The 21,927-nt window shown below is 44.0% G+C and overlaps 2 protein-coding genes and 1 long non-coding RNA gene across 7 annotated transcripts; all 3 read right to left on the reverse strand.

The window, feature by feature from the left end:
* Positions 1–957: 957 nt before the first annotated feature.
* Positions 958–3,728, reverse strand: LOC139801843 (uncharacterized). Its single transcript, XR_011728366.1, has 3 exons — positions 3,601–3,728; positions 1,121–1,182; positions 958–1,041 (listed from the first exon to the last, which is right to left on the reverse strand). It is a non-coding gene; the product is annotated as an uncharacterized lncRNA (long non-coding RNA).
* A 3,754-nt stretch (positions 3,729–7,482) lies between these two features.
* On the reverse strand, positions 7,483–17,980 carry LOC139801836 (carbohydrate sulfotransferase 6-like). 5 transcript variants are annotated; one of them, XM_071756495.1, is made up of 4 exons: positions 14,777–14,842; positions 14,462–14,589; positions 12,741–12,815; positions 7,483–9,109 (listed from the first exon to the last, which is right to left on the reverse strand). In XM_071756495.1, the coding sequence occupies exon 4, from the start codon at positions 9,079–9,081 to the stop codon at positions 7,900–7,902; it is 1,182 nt and encodes a 393-aa protein (XP_071612596.1). In that variant the 5' UTR covers positions 9,082–9,109; positions 12,741–12,815; positions 14,462–14,589; positions 14,777–14,842; the 3' UTR covers positions 7,483–7,899. The 5 variants fall into 5 exon arrangements, with proteins under 5 accessions (XP_071612596.1, XP_071612597.1, XP_071612598.1 ...); XM_071756496.1 differs by lacking the exon at positions 14,462–14,589 and having other exon boundaries at positions 14,777–14,843; XM_071756497.1 differs by lacking the exon at positions 12,741–12,815.
* On the reverse strand, positions 17,854–21,905 carry TMEM231 (transmembrane protein 231). The gene is made up of 7 exons (XM_071756501.1): positions 21,475–21,905; positions 21,235–21,398; positions 20,380–20,508; positions 19,477–19,620; positions 19,190–19,271; positions 18,945–19,055; positions 17,854–18,112 (listed from the first exon to the last, which is right to left on the reverse strand). The coding sequence occupies exons 1-7, from the start codon at positions 21,614–21,616 to the stop codon at positions 17,928–17,930; spliced, it is 957 nt and encodes a 318-aa protein (XP_071612602.1). The 5' UTR covers positions 21,617–21,905; the 3' UTR covers positions 17,854–17,927.
* Between the last annotated feature and the right edge of the window lie 22 nt (positions 21,906–21,927).

Raw genomic sequence — 21,927 nt, forward strand, 5'->3', positions numbered from 1 at the left:
TACCTTTCCGAGAGCTGGGGTTCTGAATCTATGTCCAGCAGCAAACACCGCTCCATCTGACAGGCATGTTCCTTCAGTACCCATGTTCCTGTTCACCATCTGCAATCAGAAAACAAAAAAAAAAGGAAAAAAAAATCAGAATCCATGTCACCAGTTAGGACCGCTTCAGCCATCTCCAAACACTAACACTACAAAAAGAGGCCTCAGAAGAGTCCCACAGCATTCTTCTCCCTTTCTTGATCCAGAGTTCAATCCTGTCTCCACCACTCTTTTGGACACCTAAAAGAACAAGAGAAAGAGTTACTGTTCTGCTGATCAATCATCACAAAAAACAACACCACACCACCACCACACCACACCACCACCACACCACAACACCACAAAACAACACAACACCACAAAACAACACAACACCACAAAACAACACAACACCACAAAACAACACAACACCACAAAACAACACAACACCACAAAACAACACAACACCACAAAACAACACAACACAACCAAACCAACCAAACCAACCAAACCAACCAAACCAACCAAACCAACCAAACCAACCAAACCAACCAAACCAACCAAACCAACCAAACCAACCAAACCAACCAAACCAACCAAACCAACCAAACCAACCAAACCAACCAAACCAACCAAACCAACCAAACCAACCAAACCAACCAAACCAACCAAACCAACCAAACCAACCAAACCAACCAAACCAACCAAACCAAAAAAAACCAAACCAACCAAACCAACCAAACCAACCAAAAAAACCAAACCAAAAAAACACAAAAAACACAAAAACACAAAAAACCCCCCAAAAAAAACCAAAAAAACAAAACAAAAAAAAAACAAAAAACACAAAAAAAACAAAAAAAAAAACAACAATAAAAAAAACCACACCACAAAACAACAAGGGATGCTCATGACCAACCAATAATACAACACCTGAGAATAACTGCTCCTCCAGCCCACCGGCCATTGCTCACCTTGCCACAGCCACCTCTGGTGTCCGCATCCCGCTTCGCTCACCGCTTCCACCTTCAAAATGACAACAAACAATAATGTGGTCAGGTAGCCAAGGAAGGCAGCTTCCCACCAACTGCACACCCTGACTAACCTTCAGCTGGTTCCCTTGTCTCCTCCTCCATCCATTTCTTGCTCATCCTTTACTTGTGGGATCTGAAAAACAGGATTATGCAAGTTACCGGACCGGCGCTCAACACCGAGTCAGTCAGGTTGTGGTGCTTCCCGTGGCCCCTCATCCTACACAGCAGGCAGGGCAGCTCCAAGCCAAACACTCACAGGCACAGACCGACCCGAGACACAGCCATGTGAGTCACAAGACTTGACCTCAAGATAAAACTCGCAGCAAGATGTGGGACGCTGGAATCCAAGACTTTTGGGCAATAAGACCTACAGCGATGCGTCTGCAAAGCGAGGGAATGAAGCGACGGATGCCCGAGAAGCCGCCTTCAAGACCTGAGGACGCAAGGATGCGGGGAATGAGTCCCCCTCAGGGAAACCGGATGGACAGAGATCAGATGACAATGCAATTGAGAATGACATTGCAGAAGACAACCATCAAGAAACTTCCAAGTACAGAGACCGATCTGCAATTTTGACTGAAGATGCTGCTGATCAGCACCGTGCTGATCAGGAAAGGCTTTGCAGGGATGATGCCCAAGATGCGAGACTTGTTCTATGAGGACACACAGAAGACCATCAAGGCCCGAGGAAGCTCAACAGACAGACAGACAACACAAAACACACAACCCCAGACACCAAGGCTGGAGTTGCCCTGCCCACACTAGCATCGTGCTGGAAACTATCAAGCAGCAAGCTATCAAGACCCTCAAGACTGGAGGAAGCTCTAAGACAAAGACAGACAACACAAAATACACAACCCCGCACACCAAGGCTGGAGCTGCCCTGCCCACCCTAGCATTTTGCTGGAAACTAACACACTCTATTCACCCACTCAAAGGGGGCTGATTGTAGACAGCCCTCTCCCAGATGCCATCTTCAAAATCCCTCCTGCAACTCCAAGCCTTAGCCCCTCTGCAACCAAGTTCCTGTGCTTAGCTTTCAGAGGCCTGTGGGTCTAAATTTATGTCCAGCAACAAAACCACGTTGTCTGACTAGCACGTTCCTGCAGTTTTAAGGTTCCTCTTCAACAACTGCATTTAAAAAAAAAACACAAACAAAAAAAACAAAAAAACAAACTTGCATGCAACCATATTCTTGCTATAAAGAGCTCTAACTTTTGGTGGTTCTAAAGTTCTTACCTTAAAGAGTCTTCTCAAACAGCCCAGACATCTCAACAGCTGCAGTCAGCTCCAGGAATAGGAGAGCTCTGAGCTCAGAGAAGCCCAAGAGCTGACTGAAGCCCCCAACCAAAGGCTGTGGCTTATATATCCCAGGCACCGCCCACAGCTTTTCCCACAATCCCCTGGGAAAGGGAAAGTGGCAATTACCACAAGGTATAAAAGCAGCCAGAGGAGAAGCAGTCAGCTCTCTCCTCTTTCTTCAGTTTACGGGACAAGCAGAGAAACTCCAGGATGCCAGCTGAGGAATTTTGGTTTTTTCTTTCTCCTTGTTACTTCAGCGACTTGACCACGTAAGAATTCAACCCACAGGGAACCTTAACAGAGTAAAGGTCATTGGAGGCTTGGATTAGACAGAAGAGTGGAAAGAACAAGTGGGGTGGGTCACAGATATGGACTCACAAAGTCTCCTGAAAGACTCAGAAGGGTGAGAGCTCTGCAACGAAGCTAAAAGTGTACTAAAGGCAACCTGGAAGGCAGCGTTCTGCTAGAGGGGTCATCTTTGGATCGAAGACGCTGAAGAAAGCTGAGGGGCACAAGCAGCAGTCTGGAGGGGATTTTAATAGAGTACAGGCGTCCCTGGGATGTTGGGAACCGAATGACAGACGGCGTCAGAAGAGCTTCTCGTAGAGCGAAAAAGGCGTAAAATGCGCAACGGAGCCGGAAGGTGGCTGTGGGACGCCGACCGGGGGGGGCGTGAGGTTGGCCTCCGGAGGTATGGTGGTGAGAGAAGGGTGCTGTGAGAGAGGTAAAAGGCGGCTCCGGGACACGAGGAAAAACCGTGTATGTTCAGTTGATGTACAGATGTCCTCGGGGGCTGAGTGACTGAACAGATGTCTAAGATCACAACAAATGAAGGAAGGGTTCTGGGGTGCAAAGAGAGCCTGAAGAAGGATTCTGTCTCAGTAAGAGAGCTAAAAAGAGCACCACAGAGATCGAAGGGTGTGGGGCGGCGTGAGGATGGTCTCGTAAGGAGCGGTGCCCTGAATGAGAGGGCTCTGATGGGCAATAATGTTGAAAAAGAGTCCGGGAAGACCCTCTGGCAGAGCCTTGAGGGGGAGACCGGACCCCCATCCCTTTCTGAACGCTTCCTCGGAGAGGACCCTGGGTGTGGCTGGATGTGGTCTTTGCCCCTGGCAGTAAAGCGGAGTTCATACTCTCCTTCTGCCCCAGAGTTAGTGTATTTTATCTCTGCCTTTTAATACCTGGCTACCTGTCCGCATGATGTGCACCTGCCCCATTGTATAAGGGGTTTCTTTAAAATGCATATTACCCCAGGGTGATTGGTCTCTTGGCTCTTCTGCATGTGCCTTTGATTTCACTGGTTGTTTCATCTGAGCCTGAAGTTCTGAGGGTTTGCTGCCATCCCCAAATAAATTGATTTATTTGCTTCCTGGTCTCCATATGGAACTCTAGTTCCTGAAATTCAGCTTTCAGTTTGCCGTCTCCATGTCCTTAACTGGCTCTCAAGGGGGGAGGGGCTTGCTGCGCTGCTTTTCTATTAGTCTGTCCTTGGTGTTTCATGTGGCATCGATTTTACTAGATTTCAAGGACAGTTGAGAGTGTCCTGAGGCCTATATAGGTCTGCTACTTAATATTATATTTTGCCAGATGGGCGGGGTCAGCGCAAAAGACACAGGCACCCAAATAAAGAAGTTAGTTTATATTTACTGATGTATTAAATTATAAGAGAACAAGTGCAGAAACAAACAACAAAACTGAAGTGCGATAGCAAAGTCAAAGCAAAACACAGCAACTCATCTAATTGTTACTATACTGACGCAGCGATAAAGAGTAAGAAAGACGTGTCGCCGATTGCCGTAATGATTCGACTTTGCCTGGATCTGCGGTTGCTGGGGAGCCCTGGTTGTTACGAGGACACAGAGAACCCTTCCCAGCAGTTGGGAAATCCTACACGGTGTGTCCTCTTGTAGGTGAGGACGGCAGAAAGGGTCCAGTTTTCGAGTATCCCGTTGCTGCTAGTCCGAAGGACTTGCGCTTTTCTTAACGTGAAAACGTCCGGTCTTACGCCCCGTAACGACCGAAACCGGGGCCTGGCTGGGGCCCAAGTCACAGATCATAGGGCTGCCTAAACTATCTCCCCTAGACATGTTACTGGTGATTACCTAAAATATCTGCCCAGACAATTCAGTATATTGGCTGCTTTTGCACCCTCTCAGGGTTTCAAAAAAATTTCTCAGAATGGGGAGGGTAAGCTACTGTTTCCACAAGCCATTTTCCTCCTACATACTTAGCTGATCTCCCAGTAAACCAAATGTGCTCTGTCTCAGGATGAGTTAATAGATCCAAGGTTTTTCCAAACCTCATTAAAGATTTATTTTTGAGTGCAAAATCAGGGTTTACTTCTTGATTACTCATGGGGGGCAGTGGCTAGCTGTTAGTGGAAGGCAGCCACACCATAGCCTCCCACTTTGGCTCTATCTTGAATATATTTGACCCATTGCATGATAGGAATTATGGCAGACAGAGCCGCTTTATGTCCTACTGTGACTTGTTCTAGTTCTAGCGCAGCCCAAAGTTGTTCTAGTTCTAGCGCAGCCCAAAAACGTGCTAATGTAATACATGTGTTTGTGAATTCATGTTAAATAATTATAAAGTGTTTGCTAACCCAACTTTGAGAGTACTAATAATATATGTCTTCAACATTGTGAAATACGCAAACCTAGGAATTCATTATATATAGAAATATAACTGTTCTTTGTGTAACTATAAAGCTTAGGGGAACAAGAAACAAGACATTCACAGTTTCTGTACCCTGAAAACACTACAATGTCCATCCTGTTTTGCTAATCTAAGCTGATTTTGCTGCTCACCACAGAGCATTGAATTTAAGGTGGTTTTACTGCTGACTGCAGTGTTGCACAGGAAAGAGCAAAGGAGCGCACGTGCGGAATCGAAGGGTAACGAGAGGGGAAACTGAGGCAGACACTGACTTCATCCAACGACCACCAGATGGGGGTCAAAAAGACCCTCAGAGATAAAGTGGACATGCGCCTTTGAAGGCCGCCTCTTCCAAGAACTAATAAACATAACCCAGCCTATTCCGAGAACACTCATGAATACGCATTAGAATAGATATGAATATGTATTAAAGGCTGGAATATAAGCCAAAAGATTAAACTTTACAGCGTTCGTGTGAGTGGAGCGGAGACTCCCCACACACCCAGCGCTGTTTTGCTTATTGCAATTTTCTTAATTAAATTAAACTATTAACAGAATATTGAGTCCCAGTCATTTATAACACTAATAACTCTCAAAGTGGAGTTGTTTTCTGCTTCTGGTAATTTTCTCCCCTGGGCTCCAAGTTCTGTGTAACCCGTTTACAGATATGTTTGAGATCTCTTCTTATTTGTGAGGATCATAAATCCAAAGCCTTTCGTTAAGCCTCCTCTGTTAATTCCAAATCAGCCTGCTGTTCACTTCTGCGAACTCACACTTTTCCCTTGTTACCTCACATAACAAGGTTAAGATTGGTCCTACGTGTCAGATGCGCTGTCTCCAAAAACCAAACAGTGCGATACGTGCTAAGAATTGAACACCCCAATACACACTGCCACGCACTGAATATAAGAAGATACAAAACCATTGACCGGCAGTCGGCCATCTTTTTAACGAAAAACTACAAATGAGTCTCCGGCAATCGGACAAACTGAAAGTTAAAAATTTAAGAACCCCCAATGTCCCCTGAGCGTAGAAACACACTATCTGGGAGATCCCCTGATCTTTACCAAAACCTGTCATTTTTCTCTCTTACTTCATAGATTCATTTCATCAGTCGTGTTGGAAGGGACCCTCAAAAACCATCTCTCTACGTAATACTATGGATTCAATGTTTTAACACTTTCTACAACGGAGGGAATCTACCGCTTCTCCTGGGAGACCATTCCAATCTTTTACTGTCCACATGGTGAAAAATGAACTTCTTATGTCCAATCAGAATTTCCCCATTACCTCATATCCATTAAGCCCCACCTTACCTTGTTGCTGGAGGACCAAAAGAGAAAACTGTTGCAAGATGAACCTCTCTTAGGGCACCGCGCTCCAAGGTCCAAATAGGTGTTCCAGCAGAAACTCACGAATAGTTCTCTGAGTCTATTGCCCTCAGGGTTGCCCAAAAGTCCGAACGGTCGGGACTGCCAAACAAATGCAAAGAGTGACCACTGAAAACTTTCGCTAGCCCTAACCCTCACATGGAACCTCACCCACAGCACCACCAACAATCGGCCTACGGGTTTGCGTTTGACCACAAACCTCGAATCTACCGGCCCTCGGCGGCCATTCTCCAATATTGCTCAGTGGGGCCCCAAAAGTCCGAACGGTCGGGACTGCCAAACACATGCAAAGAGTGACCACTGAAAACTTTGGCTGGCCCTAACCCTCACATATAACCCTACCCACAGCACCACCACCAATCGGCCTACGGGTTTGCGTTTGACCACAAACCTCGAATCTACCGGCCCTCGGCGGCCATTCTCCAATATTGCTCAGTGGGGCCCCAAAAGTCCGAACGGTCGGGACTGCCAAACAAATGCGAGGAGTGACCACTGAAAACTTTGGCTGGCCCTAACCCTCACATGGAACCCTACCCACAGCACCCCGACTGATAACTCATCCCATACACGTTCCCCCCAGCCCCATATCTTACCCCGCATCTCGCCTCAGATCAAGCCCCAAGTACTTCAAAGCTCCAGATACTGCCCCATAGTCATCCCCCCCTAAAATATTTAAGGGCCACCCCCTGCCCCACAGCAACCCCCAAGTGCCCCATCTCGACCCCCCATCATTTTAGGTTCTCCCATAGCCCCCCTCCTAGGTTGCCCCTGCCCCACAGCACCCCAGAATCACTAGTCAGGAGTCTGACCCTGCCCCAAAGCGCCACCCAAGTACCCCCACCCCCCGAGCATTTTAGGGTCCCTCCCACTATAAACCAGTGCCCCGCAGTGCCACTTTAGCCCCTCCCAGTGCCCTAAGAACTAAGAAGTTTATCAATAAATGAAGTTCCTGCCTTTTACAACAGAACTTGCTGCAGTTGCCCCAGCTCTTGGAGAACTTTTGCATTTAAAAAAATCAAGAAAAGTCTAAAAAATTACACAACTGCACAACAACTTTGAAGTAAAAGAAGAGAGCCAAGCAATTCTGGAAGAAAGAGAAGGAATTTAGTTTCTACTTTGTTCTATTTATACAAATTAAAAACCGGTATTCTTAATTATTTAAAGCATGAAAACAGAAGTGAACTATTATCAATGAACAAAGACATCTTAGACAATTCATCTTTTTCAAAGTACCAAATTGTATTTTTAAAAGAATGCTGAGAACAGCACAGTCCAGCTTTAAATTTGCTATCTGACAAGAATCTCACAGCTTTTCTCACTTTTTTTGTTTTTGCAATATAGGAAACTCAGGAAAAAAAGTTATTGCCATTACAGAAAAACAGCAGACAGGAGGATAGTTAAACTCACCAGCCAAGGATTTTCAAATTACCTATAGGCTGCACAGTAGGCTCAATCATCTGCCCCTCCTCCCCACCTGCTCTGATCTCTCAAAACATGTCTCAATGCTTTGCATTAAACGATGACCAACTGAACTGATTTTGTCGTCTTGGCAACACTAAGTCTAATGACAGATCTCTTTGTTCTTTTTCTGAATCCACCAGCTGATAGCCTAGCATGTTTATAGCACCTTTGCAAACTTCCTGTATTTTCTTAATTTTCTGAAAGGAGAGAACATTTCTCCAGGCCTGTGAAACACTAACTGCATCTCGAGATGTGATTTTGAAGGCTTCTTTTTTTTTTCCTGGTCCCTGTCCATGTGTGATATTATAAATCCAGCTTTTGAGCGTGGGGGTCAAGCTAAGATCTGCAAATTTATACATTTCTGAGATTTCTGACAATGGATCTCTTACCAGATCTTCAAAACGGATCATTAAATAGCGATCTTTAAGGAAATTGGGTGGTTTTAAAGTAGCCGTTTCAAATATCTGAACGTGACTTCTACAAATCTCTTGCATTACTTTGTATTTGCTGTCTTCCACTTTGGTGCCATTGGTACTCAAAACAATTCCGTTGTCACGGGCTAATGCTTTAACTGATTGTTCCCGTGACTTGACGACTGCCCTGGGATCACGGACCAAGTGAATGATTTTGAGGTTCAGGGATGGATCAGTAAGAAGGGGGTAGAGGACCTTCAAGTCAAAGAACCGAACCTCCTTGATGACAACATGGCTGTAGGTTTTACAGGCTTCCTCCACCTTGCTGAATGGGTACCGTCCACATAAAGTCTTGCATGCCATTTCACTGGTTATGTCAGTACGCTGAAAGGAGTCACAAGCAGGAGCTGAGCACAGAGCCCGACTCACTGCCCACTGGAAGAGGTCAGACAGATTTCTTTTCCAAGGCATGTAAGCATCAAACACAGACATGTCACACAGGAAGACCGACCTGACAAGGTCCCGCACTGCCATGTGCAAGACCTTGGCACTGTTCTGGTACATCGTAACCCACACATGCCACGCAGGTTCCATCAGATAGAAGACACTGGGGTGCTGGCTAAAAAGTTGACCAACAAAAGAAGATCCTGACCGCCAGGAGGAGAGAATGAGGATGTGGACTTGAGACGGTTTCTCCTCAGACTGAGGCATGAAGCTACTGTACCGGGCATACATAAAGAGTAAGAATCCAGTCTGAACTGTAACAAAAAGTATAACAATTGTGCTAGGAATCCGAATCCTTGCCATTCTCACAAAGGAAAAGCAATCAAAAAACCTGAAAAAGAGAAGGAAAACACTGGTGAACCACTGCTCCTATGGCACAATAATGATAAAACTTACACAATAAAAACTCTTGAATCAGTGAAACCTTTTTTCAAGCATGCATTTATATATTTGGCACTATTTGCTTCCTTAATCAGTGGAATTGGGAAATGATCATCTGCAGGTGAAAGGTATCAGAAACTGAAAGTGATGCATGACAGCAAGATCACAGAAGAAAGAAGTTCAGAGCAAATGTCTGACACTAAAGGAAACCTTAGGTTGATGCAGTTCAACTGCTGGAGAAAAAAAAAAAGAATCTGCAAAATAAACAAAGCCCTCGACTTGAATTCTGGTATACTGCCAAGGGAAAAAAACCTTTTTGAATTACTCCACTGTATTTCCATTTCAATCTCACTTTACAAGGACTTCTACCCCTTAAAAGGAGTAGATCACAGAACAGGGAACATCTGTAACAGAACAGGGAACATCTGTAACTGTGGTGACTTAAATAAAAATCATCTTCTTATCTAACGTGAGCCCGGAATTCTGCAGTGACAGTAGGGCACTACAGCAATTGATGCTTATGCATAACCTGCTATTTAATAAGTGGCAGGAGACAGGTGAAAACTCGCAACCTGAAGCTGCAAATGGCCACGTATGTTAAAATGAAAAAGCAGCTGGTGTGTATCTTTGGGCAAGAGCACATACACCCTGTGACTGAATGCGCTGTGTTTGCATTTAAGGATTTATCCATTTGCAAGTTAGAATTAGTCTGCGTACAACACCTGAGAAATTCCAGGTATGTCAAACCCAATTGAACTTCTGTTTTAAGTCAAAGTTCCAGCCACATGCATCCTCACAACTTTTTACTTGAGGTTTTTGGCACCTACCCCTTTGCGTTCTCACTTCTGCAGGTTCCACTTGTATGCATTCAGTGTATGTTAGTAGGTAGAGTATTAGGAAATTAAGAATCCTCATGTATGAAGCTCATGTCAAGAGTTTTACACATAAGCATTTGCTATCTAGATGCATTTAGGCAACCTTTTTCTTGTTACAGTGAAAGGTACATATATCAACACACACTGGACTCTCAAAAGTAAACCATGCAGACTAGTGTATATAGGTACATACTCTTTTGACATAATAAATGAATTAACTTCTTAGTGCTAGCCCAATGAAACGTGAAAAAGACTACTAATGAGTTCATCATGACAGAGGCAATGATATAGCGTAACCTATTAAGTAGATTTATAAATATATATATATATGTCTGCATATATACATATATGCATTCAGCAATTTTATGAGGTGTTTCTTCAGGGTATTCAAGAGCTGCTTTCTGCCTCAGTTAACATTTGTCAGAAATCATAAAAGAGTTTGGTGTTATAAAGTTGCACATCATGGAGGTGTAAATTTAACCCAGGCTGAAACTATACCTTAACTGCATAATGCAATTGCAAATAGTGAAATTGTAAAATACTTACACACAAATAGAATTACTTACACATGCCCACAGTAAGAAACGAAGAATTAAGAGAGACTGTTTACAGAAATAATCTAGTGAACTGGATGCATATTTAGCCTCGTGCACCAGAAAATGTCCAAGATAATACCTGACTGATAAACACAGACATGGCAGATGTGAATTTAATAACTGCCTTTTGGTTTGATAGGCGAATATTTTTATTTCTCTCTCCTCCACCCCTCACCGCTAAGGACTAAAGAACTAGTCAGTGCTTGCATTTCCCCAGATGTCACCCTCATTAGACTGGAGTGGCAGTTCCGGGTAGACAAAGTAGAAGCATTACTAATTCTTTAAAAAGCATCCTCAGATCTCCAACAGCTATGTAACGACTGTGGGTAGCTGCAGAACACAGTCTTGGTGCAGAAAATGGCTAACATTTTGCAGACAAGAAAGAGCTGAGGCAGTTATGGCTGGCAATAAAGGCTGCTCCTTCTGATCCTCTATTCAACTGCAGGACACACCAAAGGGTGCTTAGGTAAGCTTTCTTCCAGCACAAAAAGGCAATAATGCTAAAATTTCATTAGTTACTAAGTGAAACACTAGCCTGTGGCCTGCTTTGCATTGCCTTGCCTCTCTTTTTGCCAGTGCCCTCATCCTCTGCCTGCAGCTCAGCCACACTACCTGTCTACGCAAAGCTCCCCCCAGGAAAGCTAAAAAGAGGATTGTTCCCACCTCCTTTCTTCTCTCTTGGTTTCACAGCAGTGCTTCCCTGTAGCTGCACCTGGCTGACTAGAGGAGCAGGCCTGCTGACTGAAAACACGGGGGGGGAAAGGGAGAAGCACCAGAGGGGCCATATGTCCTACCACTACTGCCACTTCAGCTACCTTCTCTGTGACAAGACCCTCTAAGCAAGCACCTCCTCACTGACACATGAAATCAATTGACCAGAAGTGGTGAGGGAGCTGCATGAGGCAGAAAAGGACTGTGAGAGACACCAAGCTGCTGCACAGAGCACCCCAACATCTCCTGCATCTCGCAGTTGAGATGTCTAAAATATTGCAATATTTGGTGGTACAACAATACACGCTGTTGTACATACTAAAATAATTTATGCTTAGGAATATGCATTAAGTTCCAACGTTATTCCTTTACTGCAATACTAGCGTCACTACTTCTGTGATGATGCTTCTTCAGGAAGAGTTATGACAAACAGCAGAATAATCAAAACTCTAATTCTAACAAATTTGTAAGGCAGAATCATCTCTTAAGACGACAATGCAAATGTTCAAAATGTGATCTGAAAAGCATCTGCACGCATGGATTATCTGACTGTCCTGAGTCAAGCTTTGTCACTGGGCTTCTCTGCTAACAGCTACTGAAGGAAACAAGATCTTGAACTAGATGAACCCTGGGTCTGCCCCAGAGTAACTATTCTTACATGCAGTGCAAAGGAAATCATACAAACTGGACAACGCAATTATTTTCTTCACCACCTTAAGTGGATCTCATAGAATGCTGAGCTGTAGGGCCCCTAGCACCCACCATTGCTTGCAGAGAGACTAGATCCATTACAGAAAGCTATCCACTTCTACCTGGCAAGGTAAAAATACAGTGAACACTAGTATTGATCCCAGAAAGCCTGTTTGCTATCCAGAACACTTTTCAGACCTAGAAGGGTATAAAAGAATGGATGAGTAAAGAAAGGAGTGGATGATCATTTAGCTTTTACTTTTGGAGACTTATTTGTCACATAGGACAAATAATGCAGAAGTGAGTAATTAGATCTTTTGCAGGGCAGCACTGAAAGAAGCACAATTGTTCAGCGAACTTCCTTGTACTACAGAATTTAACCTGATGAGACCTAGTAAATTAACAAAAAATAACTTTATAGGGGGGAAAAAAAAAAAAAAAAAAAAAAAAAAAGAACACCAACCCTCTATTACACTGCTCCTCTTTTTAATTTTTTTTTTTTTCTGGGATACTAAAATGACTATACAAAGGCAGCGAATGTCACACACTAGAGCTGTAAAGAAATACAGTCTCTCTGAGCATGGGACAAAAGGCTGGAATGAAAGACTTCCTCTGAACAAACAGGTCTGGGTCTGTAAGGGGAAGCCTGAAAAACCTGGCTGAAATACCTCAAAGCACTGAAAACAACTGATAGAGGAATTAAAAGTACCTGCTCCCCTAAAAGGGCTTCTGAGCAACTGAATCTTAGATGTCTTTGTCAAGGTCTTCCCCAGCAATTTTGTGTCTGAAAAAGTTTTCATCACATTTTTAATTTAAAACAGTTTATGCACTTCATAAGCCAAAAATCTTAATAGATTACACAGAAATAATTTCAACTTCCACAAAACGCAAAAACACACATTTAATTTCCCCGATTGATCTCTTCCAACAAAACATATCTAATGCTATATCACGTGCTCAATCTCTTGCTAGCCATAAACTAATTTGTCCTGCATGCTTGTCATACACTATTTGCCAACTTTCGGAGCAATCATATGAGTTGAACTTATCGTTTATGTACTTCTGATTCACCAAAGTACCTCGGTACTAATTATGAAATCATACATCATCATGCGTTTTATAGAACTAATAGGAAAATGTAGGTACATGGGGTGATACCAGAGCAAAGGCCATCTGAACGTCTACTATACCTTAATGGAGAAGTTTAATCACTATATACTCCTCCTGTAAGTCATCACACAAATGTAAATACTACCAGAATGGCTTCTATGAGCTAACATTAAAAACACAGTCTTCTGCTCAAAACAGTGAGAGGCACTGGAATGTGACAAAGTTGATCCAAGTAAAATTCACAATATTACTAGTAATTCCTGCTATAAATCATCCAGCTGACAAAACATCACTTTCCAGTGTTCTCCCACAGCTACAAATGACACATCTTCACAAGGCAAAGCCAACTGTATTGACAACAATATATGGAATAGCTTTTGGGGAAAGAAGTTTGGAGAATGCCTACTATAACCACTGGTACTTCAAAAAGAGTTAAAAGCCTTTCCAATAGCTGATCATTGGTAGAAGTTTATAGAATTAATAAGCTTGCATTTTTTTTAATACTACACTGAAAATGCAATAGAAATAATAAAAGTACAATAAATGTACTTCAATCAAACATTTTGAAATCCAACATAGTAGCATTTCAGCTGATATCGTTAGGTTAGCTTTTGAAAATGTATTTTCTTCTACAGACTCGGGGAAAATGAGACTGGAAGACACTTCTATGTAATCATCAGGTTTAAATACTTCACAATACAATGAAGCGCTCCACAGATTTCATTATAAAACCATAAAAAATATTTAAAAATAAGATACTGGATTTTTTTTTTTTCCCTCTACATGGCTCAGAGTTTGTCCAGCTTGAACAAACGGCAGTATCGGGGCACAGCCACACATCTATTTCTCCATGCACTGGAGCTGAAGATCACAAGGTTTTCAGCTAATAGAATTCTTGTTCAAGAAACGAGATCTGCTCAGTTTAAATTTTGTTAGTAATTTCTACTATTTTTTACAAGGGCACACTGGCAGTGACTGAATACTACGCACTCAGTAAAGACTTTACCTGCACCGGTACAGTAACTGAGGAGCAAGTGCTGTGTGAGCCCCACTGAAGCATCCACTGCAGCTAAAAAATAACCACAAATTCTTTGGTCCAGTACGTCACTTTCACCTAGAAAAAGAGGCTGAACACAATAGAAAAAAAGGGGATTTCTCCAGAATGACTGGAAATGTTCGCTAAAGCTCTTGCTTTCACCACCTAACTCCAGCAAACCATCTTAACCCCCCAACACATCACGTTCTCCAAGGGAGGAGGACGGACAGGGGGAGGTGAGAAGACAAAAAAAAGAAAACAAGGCTGATTTTCAACAGCTTTACCTCTGCCAACAGCTCTACGCCTCACGCAGCGCCCGGCGGGGCACTGGGCTGCACCGCTTGCCTCCGCAACCGTTCCCGCTACTCACCAGGACGAGCAGGGGCGTGCGCGCACGGATTAAAAACATCCCCTGAAACGCAGCGCAGTTACAAACGCAACTCGGGAGGCAGGGGGGGGAGTAACCTGCCCACCGACAGCAACGAGGAGCTCCGACGGACGGACGGACGGACAGACACAGACGGGGGCGCGCGCACGCACGCATCTCCCCCCACCATACCCCCCCACACCCCACTCCCCCCCCACCGGCCTGCCCGTACCTTCCCGCCGCGAATCCCAGCTGCCCGCGCAGACAATGAGCCGCTTTCAGACGTGGCCGAGGCGCCGGGGACAGCGGGAGGAGCTCGGTCAGGAGCCGACCCGCCCCGTATCCGCAGCATCCCCGCTCAGGGCTGGGGCGGCCCATCCGCCCGCCGGCCCCGCCCCGCCACCAGCTGAGCCCCGCCAACCGTCCGGGCCCCACCGCCTCTTCCTGCAGCCGCGTCCGGTCCAGGCCCCGGCCCCACGGGCTCTCCGCCGCGGCTGCCTCCGGACTAGACACGCCCCGCCCTACCCTGCCTGCCTCGAGCGACAGCTACCCCCGCAAACAGGCGGCCCCCCTAGGTGGCAAAAAGGCAGAAGTGGTTCCTTTCACCATAGCATCAGCCCTTAAAAAACTCGTGAAGCATGGCTCTTACACATATACGTTCCCACTTACATTTATGCACAGGCCTTCCAATCGCTTGCTTCCTTTTTCCTCTTTCAGAAACCTCATTATTTTTAACATGCCCGTGCCTTCCCCAACGAGGAGCACTTTTATTGATCCCTGGCATAGGTGTACAGAGATGTGTGTAGCAGCACTGTGGTGGATGGCAGTGGCATTTTAAATTTTCTGTTGATCAGCAACTTGTAAAGGAAGAGTTCGTACAGAGAGCCTTCTGAAAAAGACTCTTCCTTCCTAAAGCCCCATTAATACTAGTTGCATTGGAATTCTGGGTATATTTTTTCTATTTCAGTTTGTTGTTAGAGCGATAAAATCTTGCCTACTTTTCTGTATTGCTTGGTTATTTACAGAAGTCGAATGCCTCTCCAAGCCTGAAAAAGGAGTCAGAACTATGAACCACAAACTAGCTACTATTAAAGTGGTGCAGGAAGTTACCACAGCAGACCAAATAGCTGGGCTTTTTTTCCCCTTGCTGTAGTCACATCTGCTTTTACTGATCCTTTTGCACTGCATTTACTTATTAATCCCCATCGTGAAATGCACCTCCTTCAAAAGAACAGGAGGGATTGCTTCAGTCCTACTATCCACAAACAGATAATTCTTTTTTATTTCCTGTTTTTAACATAAATAGTTCTCTTCAATGACTGTAGAGGATTTTTTCTAGCTTTTTACTTTTTTTTTTTCCAGGTTCTTTTTCTAACCCTAACCTTTTTCTAAAGGAAATTAGAATAATGATATTTTTCTCTGCATTTCCTGTTCATGACCTATTTACCACTTTATATCACATGCATTCACTGAACTGCTGCTCAGGGTCATTTGTCATAATGCGGAAGAAGAGGAGAGAGAAGACAACAACCTGTGAGGACTGCTACACGTTCCATTATTATGGGCATACAACAGCCAAATCCTTAAAATTATGTACTATGGTCTCTTCAGAAATTATGATTCCTTGCTTATGCCCACCCTAAATGTTTGTGCAGACACACAAGTTCCTTGAATGTACCGACTTGCATAAAAAAGTAAGTATACTTGGTAAAGATGATCTTCACCATAATGAGCTCCCTGAATTAACTCATGCAGTCTCACAAGCACCATCACTACTGTGAGGACGAAGAGCTGGGACTAAAGCAGACCAGATGTACACCAGCCTGAGATATTGGGCAAACAAGCTCACATGCTATTTTGCTCATCCTGTGTAGCTCCTATAGGCACTAAAACACAGCAGACAATTGCTTTAGCTCTGTGGGCTCTGATACAAAGCAAATTATCAGTAGGCACAAGCTGCCAGGTACAGACTTCAAAGATCAAAATGAAGATTACAAACCAAAATATGTATGTGTATATACAGCAAATGGTCCTTGCAATAATTTATAATTCACATGCAAGTACACAAGTTTCACAAGCACAAAAATGTGTTGAATAACCAAGACATGGCTCCCCGTATAAATGTTACACTTGCATTGAATAGGCTGGACCATCTAAGAGCTGGAAGAAATGCAAGCTTCAAAGCATTACAAAGGTTAAAACACGCTCAAAACAGTTGTTCAAAAACAAATCAGCTGTTTTGAGGAGAAAAGAAAAAGAAACAGGCAAGTCTCCAAACTGTCAGGATGCTGGATTCTAGAGGACAAAGGCCAAAAGATGGGGTACTGCTGTACAAATCATTCTTTCACATTTCACAGCAGCACAATGTCTTAGCAGTTCAAGAGAACCAAAGACACTCAGAATTTTATTTACTAGCATCTGGAATTGGTTTAGACTCTCTCCTGCTGCCATAACACAGCATTCCTTGAATTAAATCCTTGTTAAAAAAATGAAAATATAATGGAAGTTTTGTTGTATTACATTTTAAGATTTGTGGGCATAACAAGTAAGCCCAGAAAGAGAAAATAAAATTAAATAATCTTCCCTACCACCCCTACCCCATTTAGAATGAGAAGCACAGTCTCTCAGTGCTCACCACATGATTATTAGTGATCCAATTTTCATCTGTTCTAAGCTATCATGTACATTCTGGAACTAATTACTCACTTGCTTTGGAACTCTGAAGCCTCTCTAACAGTTTTTTTATTAGTGTTGTTTAAATAAATACCAGGCTTCTCCGCTTTACGATTCCTAATTCATAGCTAGCAGTCTAGTGCTACAGTGATAATGTCAACAGTAAATGATTGTGCGAATCCTGCATACACCATCATCCACAACCCAGTTTCTCACATCAACTTTGAACTTATGCATCATCCAATCCAACCAAATGGGTGAGCCCGTAAAGCCACAATTACAGAAGTGCAGCTCTGACCTTAACTCTCTAGTAATTTTTTCCCATACATTTCTTCCTTTCATAATGCAGATAAATACACAAACAAGTAACTTTTGACAGGACTCCAACTCAGCAGTGATTCAATTTCCAAGCCAGTAAAAATAATTTATGTTGCTAATGTTAGGATAGTATTTTCAGTCTTCAAGGTTTAGCAAAATTAAAATTCTACTGTTTTTCAAAGTGTTTGTTACAGAAAAGAGTGGTTCTTTAACTGTCAAAAATACTAAAATTTTCAGTCCCAAAGCAGCGTTCCCAGAGAAACAGATAAGTGAACATTTATTTTAAAAAGGAAGCACAAACACAATATACTTACAAAGTTACGATCTTCTGAAGTAAAAATCAGGTGTCTATTTTGGAAGTGCATTTCTTTAAAGTTTTCTTGGGCATCTCCTCAGGACTGGTGCTGTTTGTAGGACAGTACTGGAGATGCTGGGAGAACTGGTGATATTGGAGTTGTAGTCAGCACCTGATTCTGGAACACAAACATTTTAATCCTACCAAACACCCAAAGAAAGATAAGAAGAATGCTGACATACTGGATCCAGGCAAATTTAATAATTTCCCAAAATCCTGGCTGATATTTAAAGCAAGTCAAGGAGTGTTAACGAAGAAGCTTCTGATACTACCGCTGCATTAACTAAGCAAAGGAACTCAAAAAGCACAAAACTCATTAGACATCAGTTTGTGCAGCAATTGCAAAGCCTCTGAGACACAGAAACCTCTAGAAGCCTTTTACTGCAGTATGTAGCAAAAGCTGCAGAGAACGTCTGTCCTCAAAGACATATAAACCAGTTCTGGGGAAAGTGCCTGTTTCATCCATGATTCACCAGAAAATAATTATTGGTAATACTCAGGTAAGCAAACCTCGTAAGAAATGTGCTCCATACAAATTCTTCTAAACGCAGGCTTGTTCTTGTCTAAGAAAGCATACAATAACCACAATGAATAAAAAATTGCAAGTCAGTCTGTGACATCCACTGCAGGGGCTATTATATGGTGAGCTTACCTTGCATATAGATTTCTAATGATTTGCTTTAGGCCACAGAATATAGTACCATGCTTTGCTAGTACTGGCACGCCACAGCAGCTTAGGACAGCAAGTGCTGCAGGAGCAAAGCAAGACTTACTAAGAATATCCACTGGGCATTACTAAAGAACTGCCTTAAAGGTTAATTTAGTAAGGCTGAAAAGCAACAGGTTTCCAGCAGAGAAAGGCAGAAAGCAGTCATGCAAGCAGAACCATCTGGAGAAATGAGGTATTCAGTTAGGTCCAAAACTCTAACATTTGCTTAGCTAACAAAGGAGAAGTTTAGCAACAAGTCTATAAGAAAAAAGGTTTTGTTTGGCTTATATGTGAAAGCCCAAATAATGCAACCCAGTTATGTCACAGTTTATACAGTTTTCAAAGGATATAAGATAACTTCTACTGGGTAATGAATAGTGGCATTAATGATGAATGGTGTATCTGCTGCTCTTCCAGTCATCCAGACAGGGTTGGGATCTGAAAAGACTGTTGTCACTAAAACAGAAAAGGAAACATCTAGGTTAAGGGGGTTTTCAGTTTTCATACAGAACTCAAATCCTCACAGAGCTGCTGCCAAGTATGCTAGCGACTGCTGTCCTGTAATTTGCGGCTGTACACTAGAGGCTTACCATTTCTGTCCCGGTATGCTGCCAGGATGTTTATTAGATCATAGTCACTTGCAAAAGGACTTGTACCATTGACCACAGACACCTGTTGCAACAAGGAGACACTTGCATTGTTTGTCCACTCTTCAAGAGAGTAATTCTACCAAGTTTCTTACACGAATGAAAAATGCCCTTGAAGGAATAACCACTTTCACCTTTCAACCTAACAAGTAAGCACCAGTTTCAAAGCTCTACAGTCCACTCTATGCAAGAGTACAAATAATAAGGGTGAAGGAAAAAAGTTTCCTCACATTGTATCTGGTATCCAGTCCACAATGGTTAAGTAATTGCCTCTGATTCAACTTCAGGTCTCCATTCATATAGAGCTGAGACCCTGGCACAGGAGAAAAAAACTGAAGAAAAGCCATGCTCTGCATCACAAGTGTTGACATCCTCTGAAACAGTGAACACAAGAAGGGACATTATGGGGGGAAACACAACACACTTTTCTACCTCTTTGTATCTACAAATTTGCTGCATGGATTTGATCTTTTCCTGACTCCCCACTTTCAGATTGTCACATTAGTCTAAACAAGGGAACATGAAATAAGAAATATTAATTTATTTATATTTTTTTTTAAAGTGAACTACCCTAGCTGTTAGTTAACTAATGTTATAAACCAAAGTTCCACGGGAAGTCAAACAGTCGGGGGCTAATTCTGTAACATGCAAAAAGGAGCAACATGACTAAACACATTAATTGGAAGACATACTTTAAAACACTCAGCAGCCAAAGACAATATTGCTCGGCAATAAGGACCAAACACAGAAGTTCCCAACCTTTATCAACCACTCCATCAGAAGGAAAATTTTCACTTTTTACAGTAAAACAAGGGTGGTGTGAGCATCAGAACTCACAGTAATATTAACCCCTGAACCAATACCGCTGCACCATCAGACCTTTACTTTGGGCCTAAAAGGTTTAAGAATATTTTCTACACCACACAGCTACGATCGCTAAGCTTGTCTATTTGCAATCTGCAAGTGTTTTGAATACACTAAGCCTGATCTCTCTCATGAAAGAGCGCTCCTTTCAGATGCAACCATGGGTTCTCTATGCTTTACTAATTGCTTCAGGTATTAATGACACTGCCACTTGAGATACAATAGAATAGGGTCTGTATGTCACAACAAATGAAACAAAAAATGCTCACATAAAGCTGGTAAGAAAAGAGCAGAATCAGCTGAACCCCAACTACATGCTCTGTTGGTTGCAGAGGAAGTTGCAGTTTAAAATGCAACAGATCCATTTTGCCATCTTGATTTTTGTCTTCTTCTCTAGTCTAAAAGATTCAATAAGATATTTTTTTTTAAGACAGAAAGTTCTGTTAGAAATACACATAAGAAAAGGTAAAACCACAAGGGACCTCCACAACTGTAACATGCACATACTAAGGAAGCAAATAAACTGCACAGTTAGGAAAGCAATAAAAAGATGCTTGACATTATAAACAAAGGACTAGAGACAGAAGCCTGTAGGGGGTTGTCTGCTATACGGTGTCTCATAAAACCCCACCAGGGAGGAAAGTTCATCAGACTCTTCAAGGTCTCTCCAGCTCTCTACCACTCCTACCATCTCACCTGTATGCTTTGTAACATGTGCTGAAGTGTGACTGCTGATCAGGCTTTTGCCTCTTTACCGCCTCTGGATGCCAATCCCTGCCTGTGAGCCGAAGCTCGCCACGCTTCCGTGCCACAAACACCCAGTACTTGAGCTATGTGCAAGCATAACTGGATTCGTAACAGAGGCAACACAGACTAAAGCCGGTGTTGAAACCCAGCAGGAATAATGGCTGCAGGGCAGGGGCTATGTGCTTTAAAAAGCACACACCTGCTTTCGAAACCAGGGACTACCATAGCAACCCCGATAAGATCACCATAAGCCATGCGGAGGGCGGACGGGAACACTAACTTGAGGAAAAGTAAACTTATGTGTTCAAGCAAAGCACCAGTCCCGCTTCCCCCCCCCCCCCCCGCCCGCCCCCGGGCCTGCCCCGGGAAGGCCCTACCGAGAGGAGCGGCACTCGCAGCCGGTCCTCCTGCAGCCTGTTGAACGCTGGGAACGTGCTCCACGCCAAGAAGCTGCCGGGGCCGATGGTGGCCACGAAAAGCACCTCATATCGGAACCGCACCGTGGGCTGCTCTAGGTAAGCGCTCTGCTTCAGCCAGAAACCTGCGGGCAGAGACAGCGCGACGCCTCAGCACCGCATCGAGCCGGACCGGGCGGCACGGCGCTGAGAGACGCTCACCGTGGCTCCGGTATGCCACCAGCAGCGGTGGCACGTAGGTGAGCACCGTGATGATGAGCAGCGCCAGGGCAGCGGTGGAGCAGATCCCGGCCCGGTACCGCGTGCGTAGCGCGGGATGGGAGAACAGCTCCACACCGGCCATGGCTCAGCGCGCGCCCTCCCTCTGGCAACGGCGCGCGCCAGGCTGACGGGGCGCTCCGCCTATGAGCGCGCCGAGGGCAACGGGCGCTCAGCCAATGAGCGTGTCCCGCTGCCTACCGGGACCGGCGGCTGCGGTGAGGCGGAGAGCGTCCGTGAACGCCACCGGGACGGAGACAGAGGCACCTGCCCGGGACGCGGAGCCCATGATGCGGCTCCGAGAGCCTCGGGAACGCCGCAGGCCTAGCACTTGGCCAGTGACTGCGTGACCGGGTGATACAAACCCGCCCCCCACTCCTCCGGCCGGAAGCGTTT

The sequence above is a fragment of the Heliangelus exortis genome, chromosome 13, assembly GCF_036169615.1.
Source record: "Heliangelus exortis chromosome 13, bHelExo1.hap1, whole genome shotgun sequence".
NCBI lineage: Eukaryota > Metazoa > Chordata > Aves > Apodiformes > Trochilidae > Heliangelus > Heliangelus exortis.

Coding starts and splice junctions, on each gene's coding strand:
- LOC139801836 (XM_071756493.1), bottom strand. CDS start 14,922: ATGGGCCGCCCCAGCCCTGAGCGGGGATGCTGCGGATACGGGGCGGGT. Junction 9,110..14,776: donor CTGGGATTCGCGGCGGGAAG/GTACGGGCAGGC, acceptor TCTCTTTTTCAG/GTTTTTTGATTGCTTTTCCT.
- TMEM231 (XM_071756501.1), bottom strand. CDS start 21,616: ATGGCCGGTGTGGAGCTGTTCTCCCATCCCGCGCTACGCACGCGGTAC. Junction 20,509..21,234: donor TGCGAGTGCCGCTCCTCTCG/GTAGGGCCTTCC, acceptor TGAATCTTTTAG/ACTAGAGAAGAAGACAAAAA. Junction 19,272..19,476: donor GACTGGATACCAGATACAAT/GTGAGGAAACTT, acceptor TTGTTGCAACAG/GTGTCTGTGGTCAATGGTAC.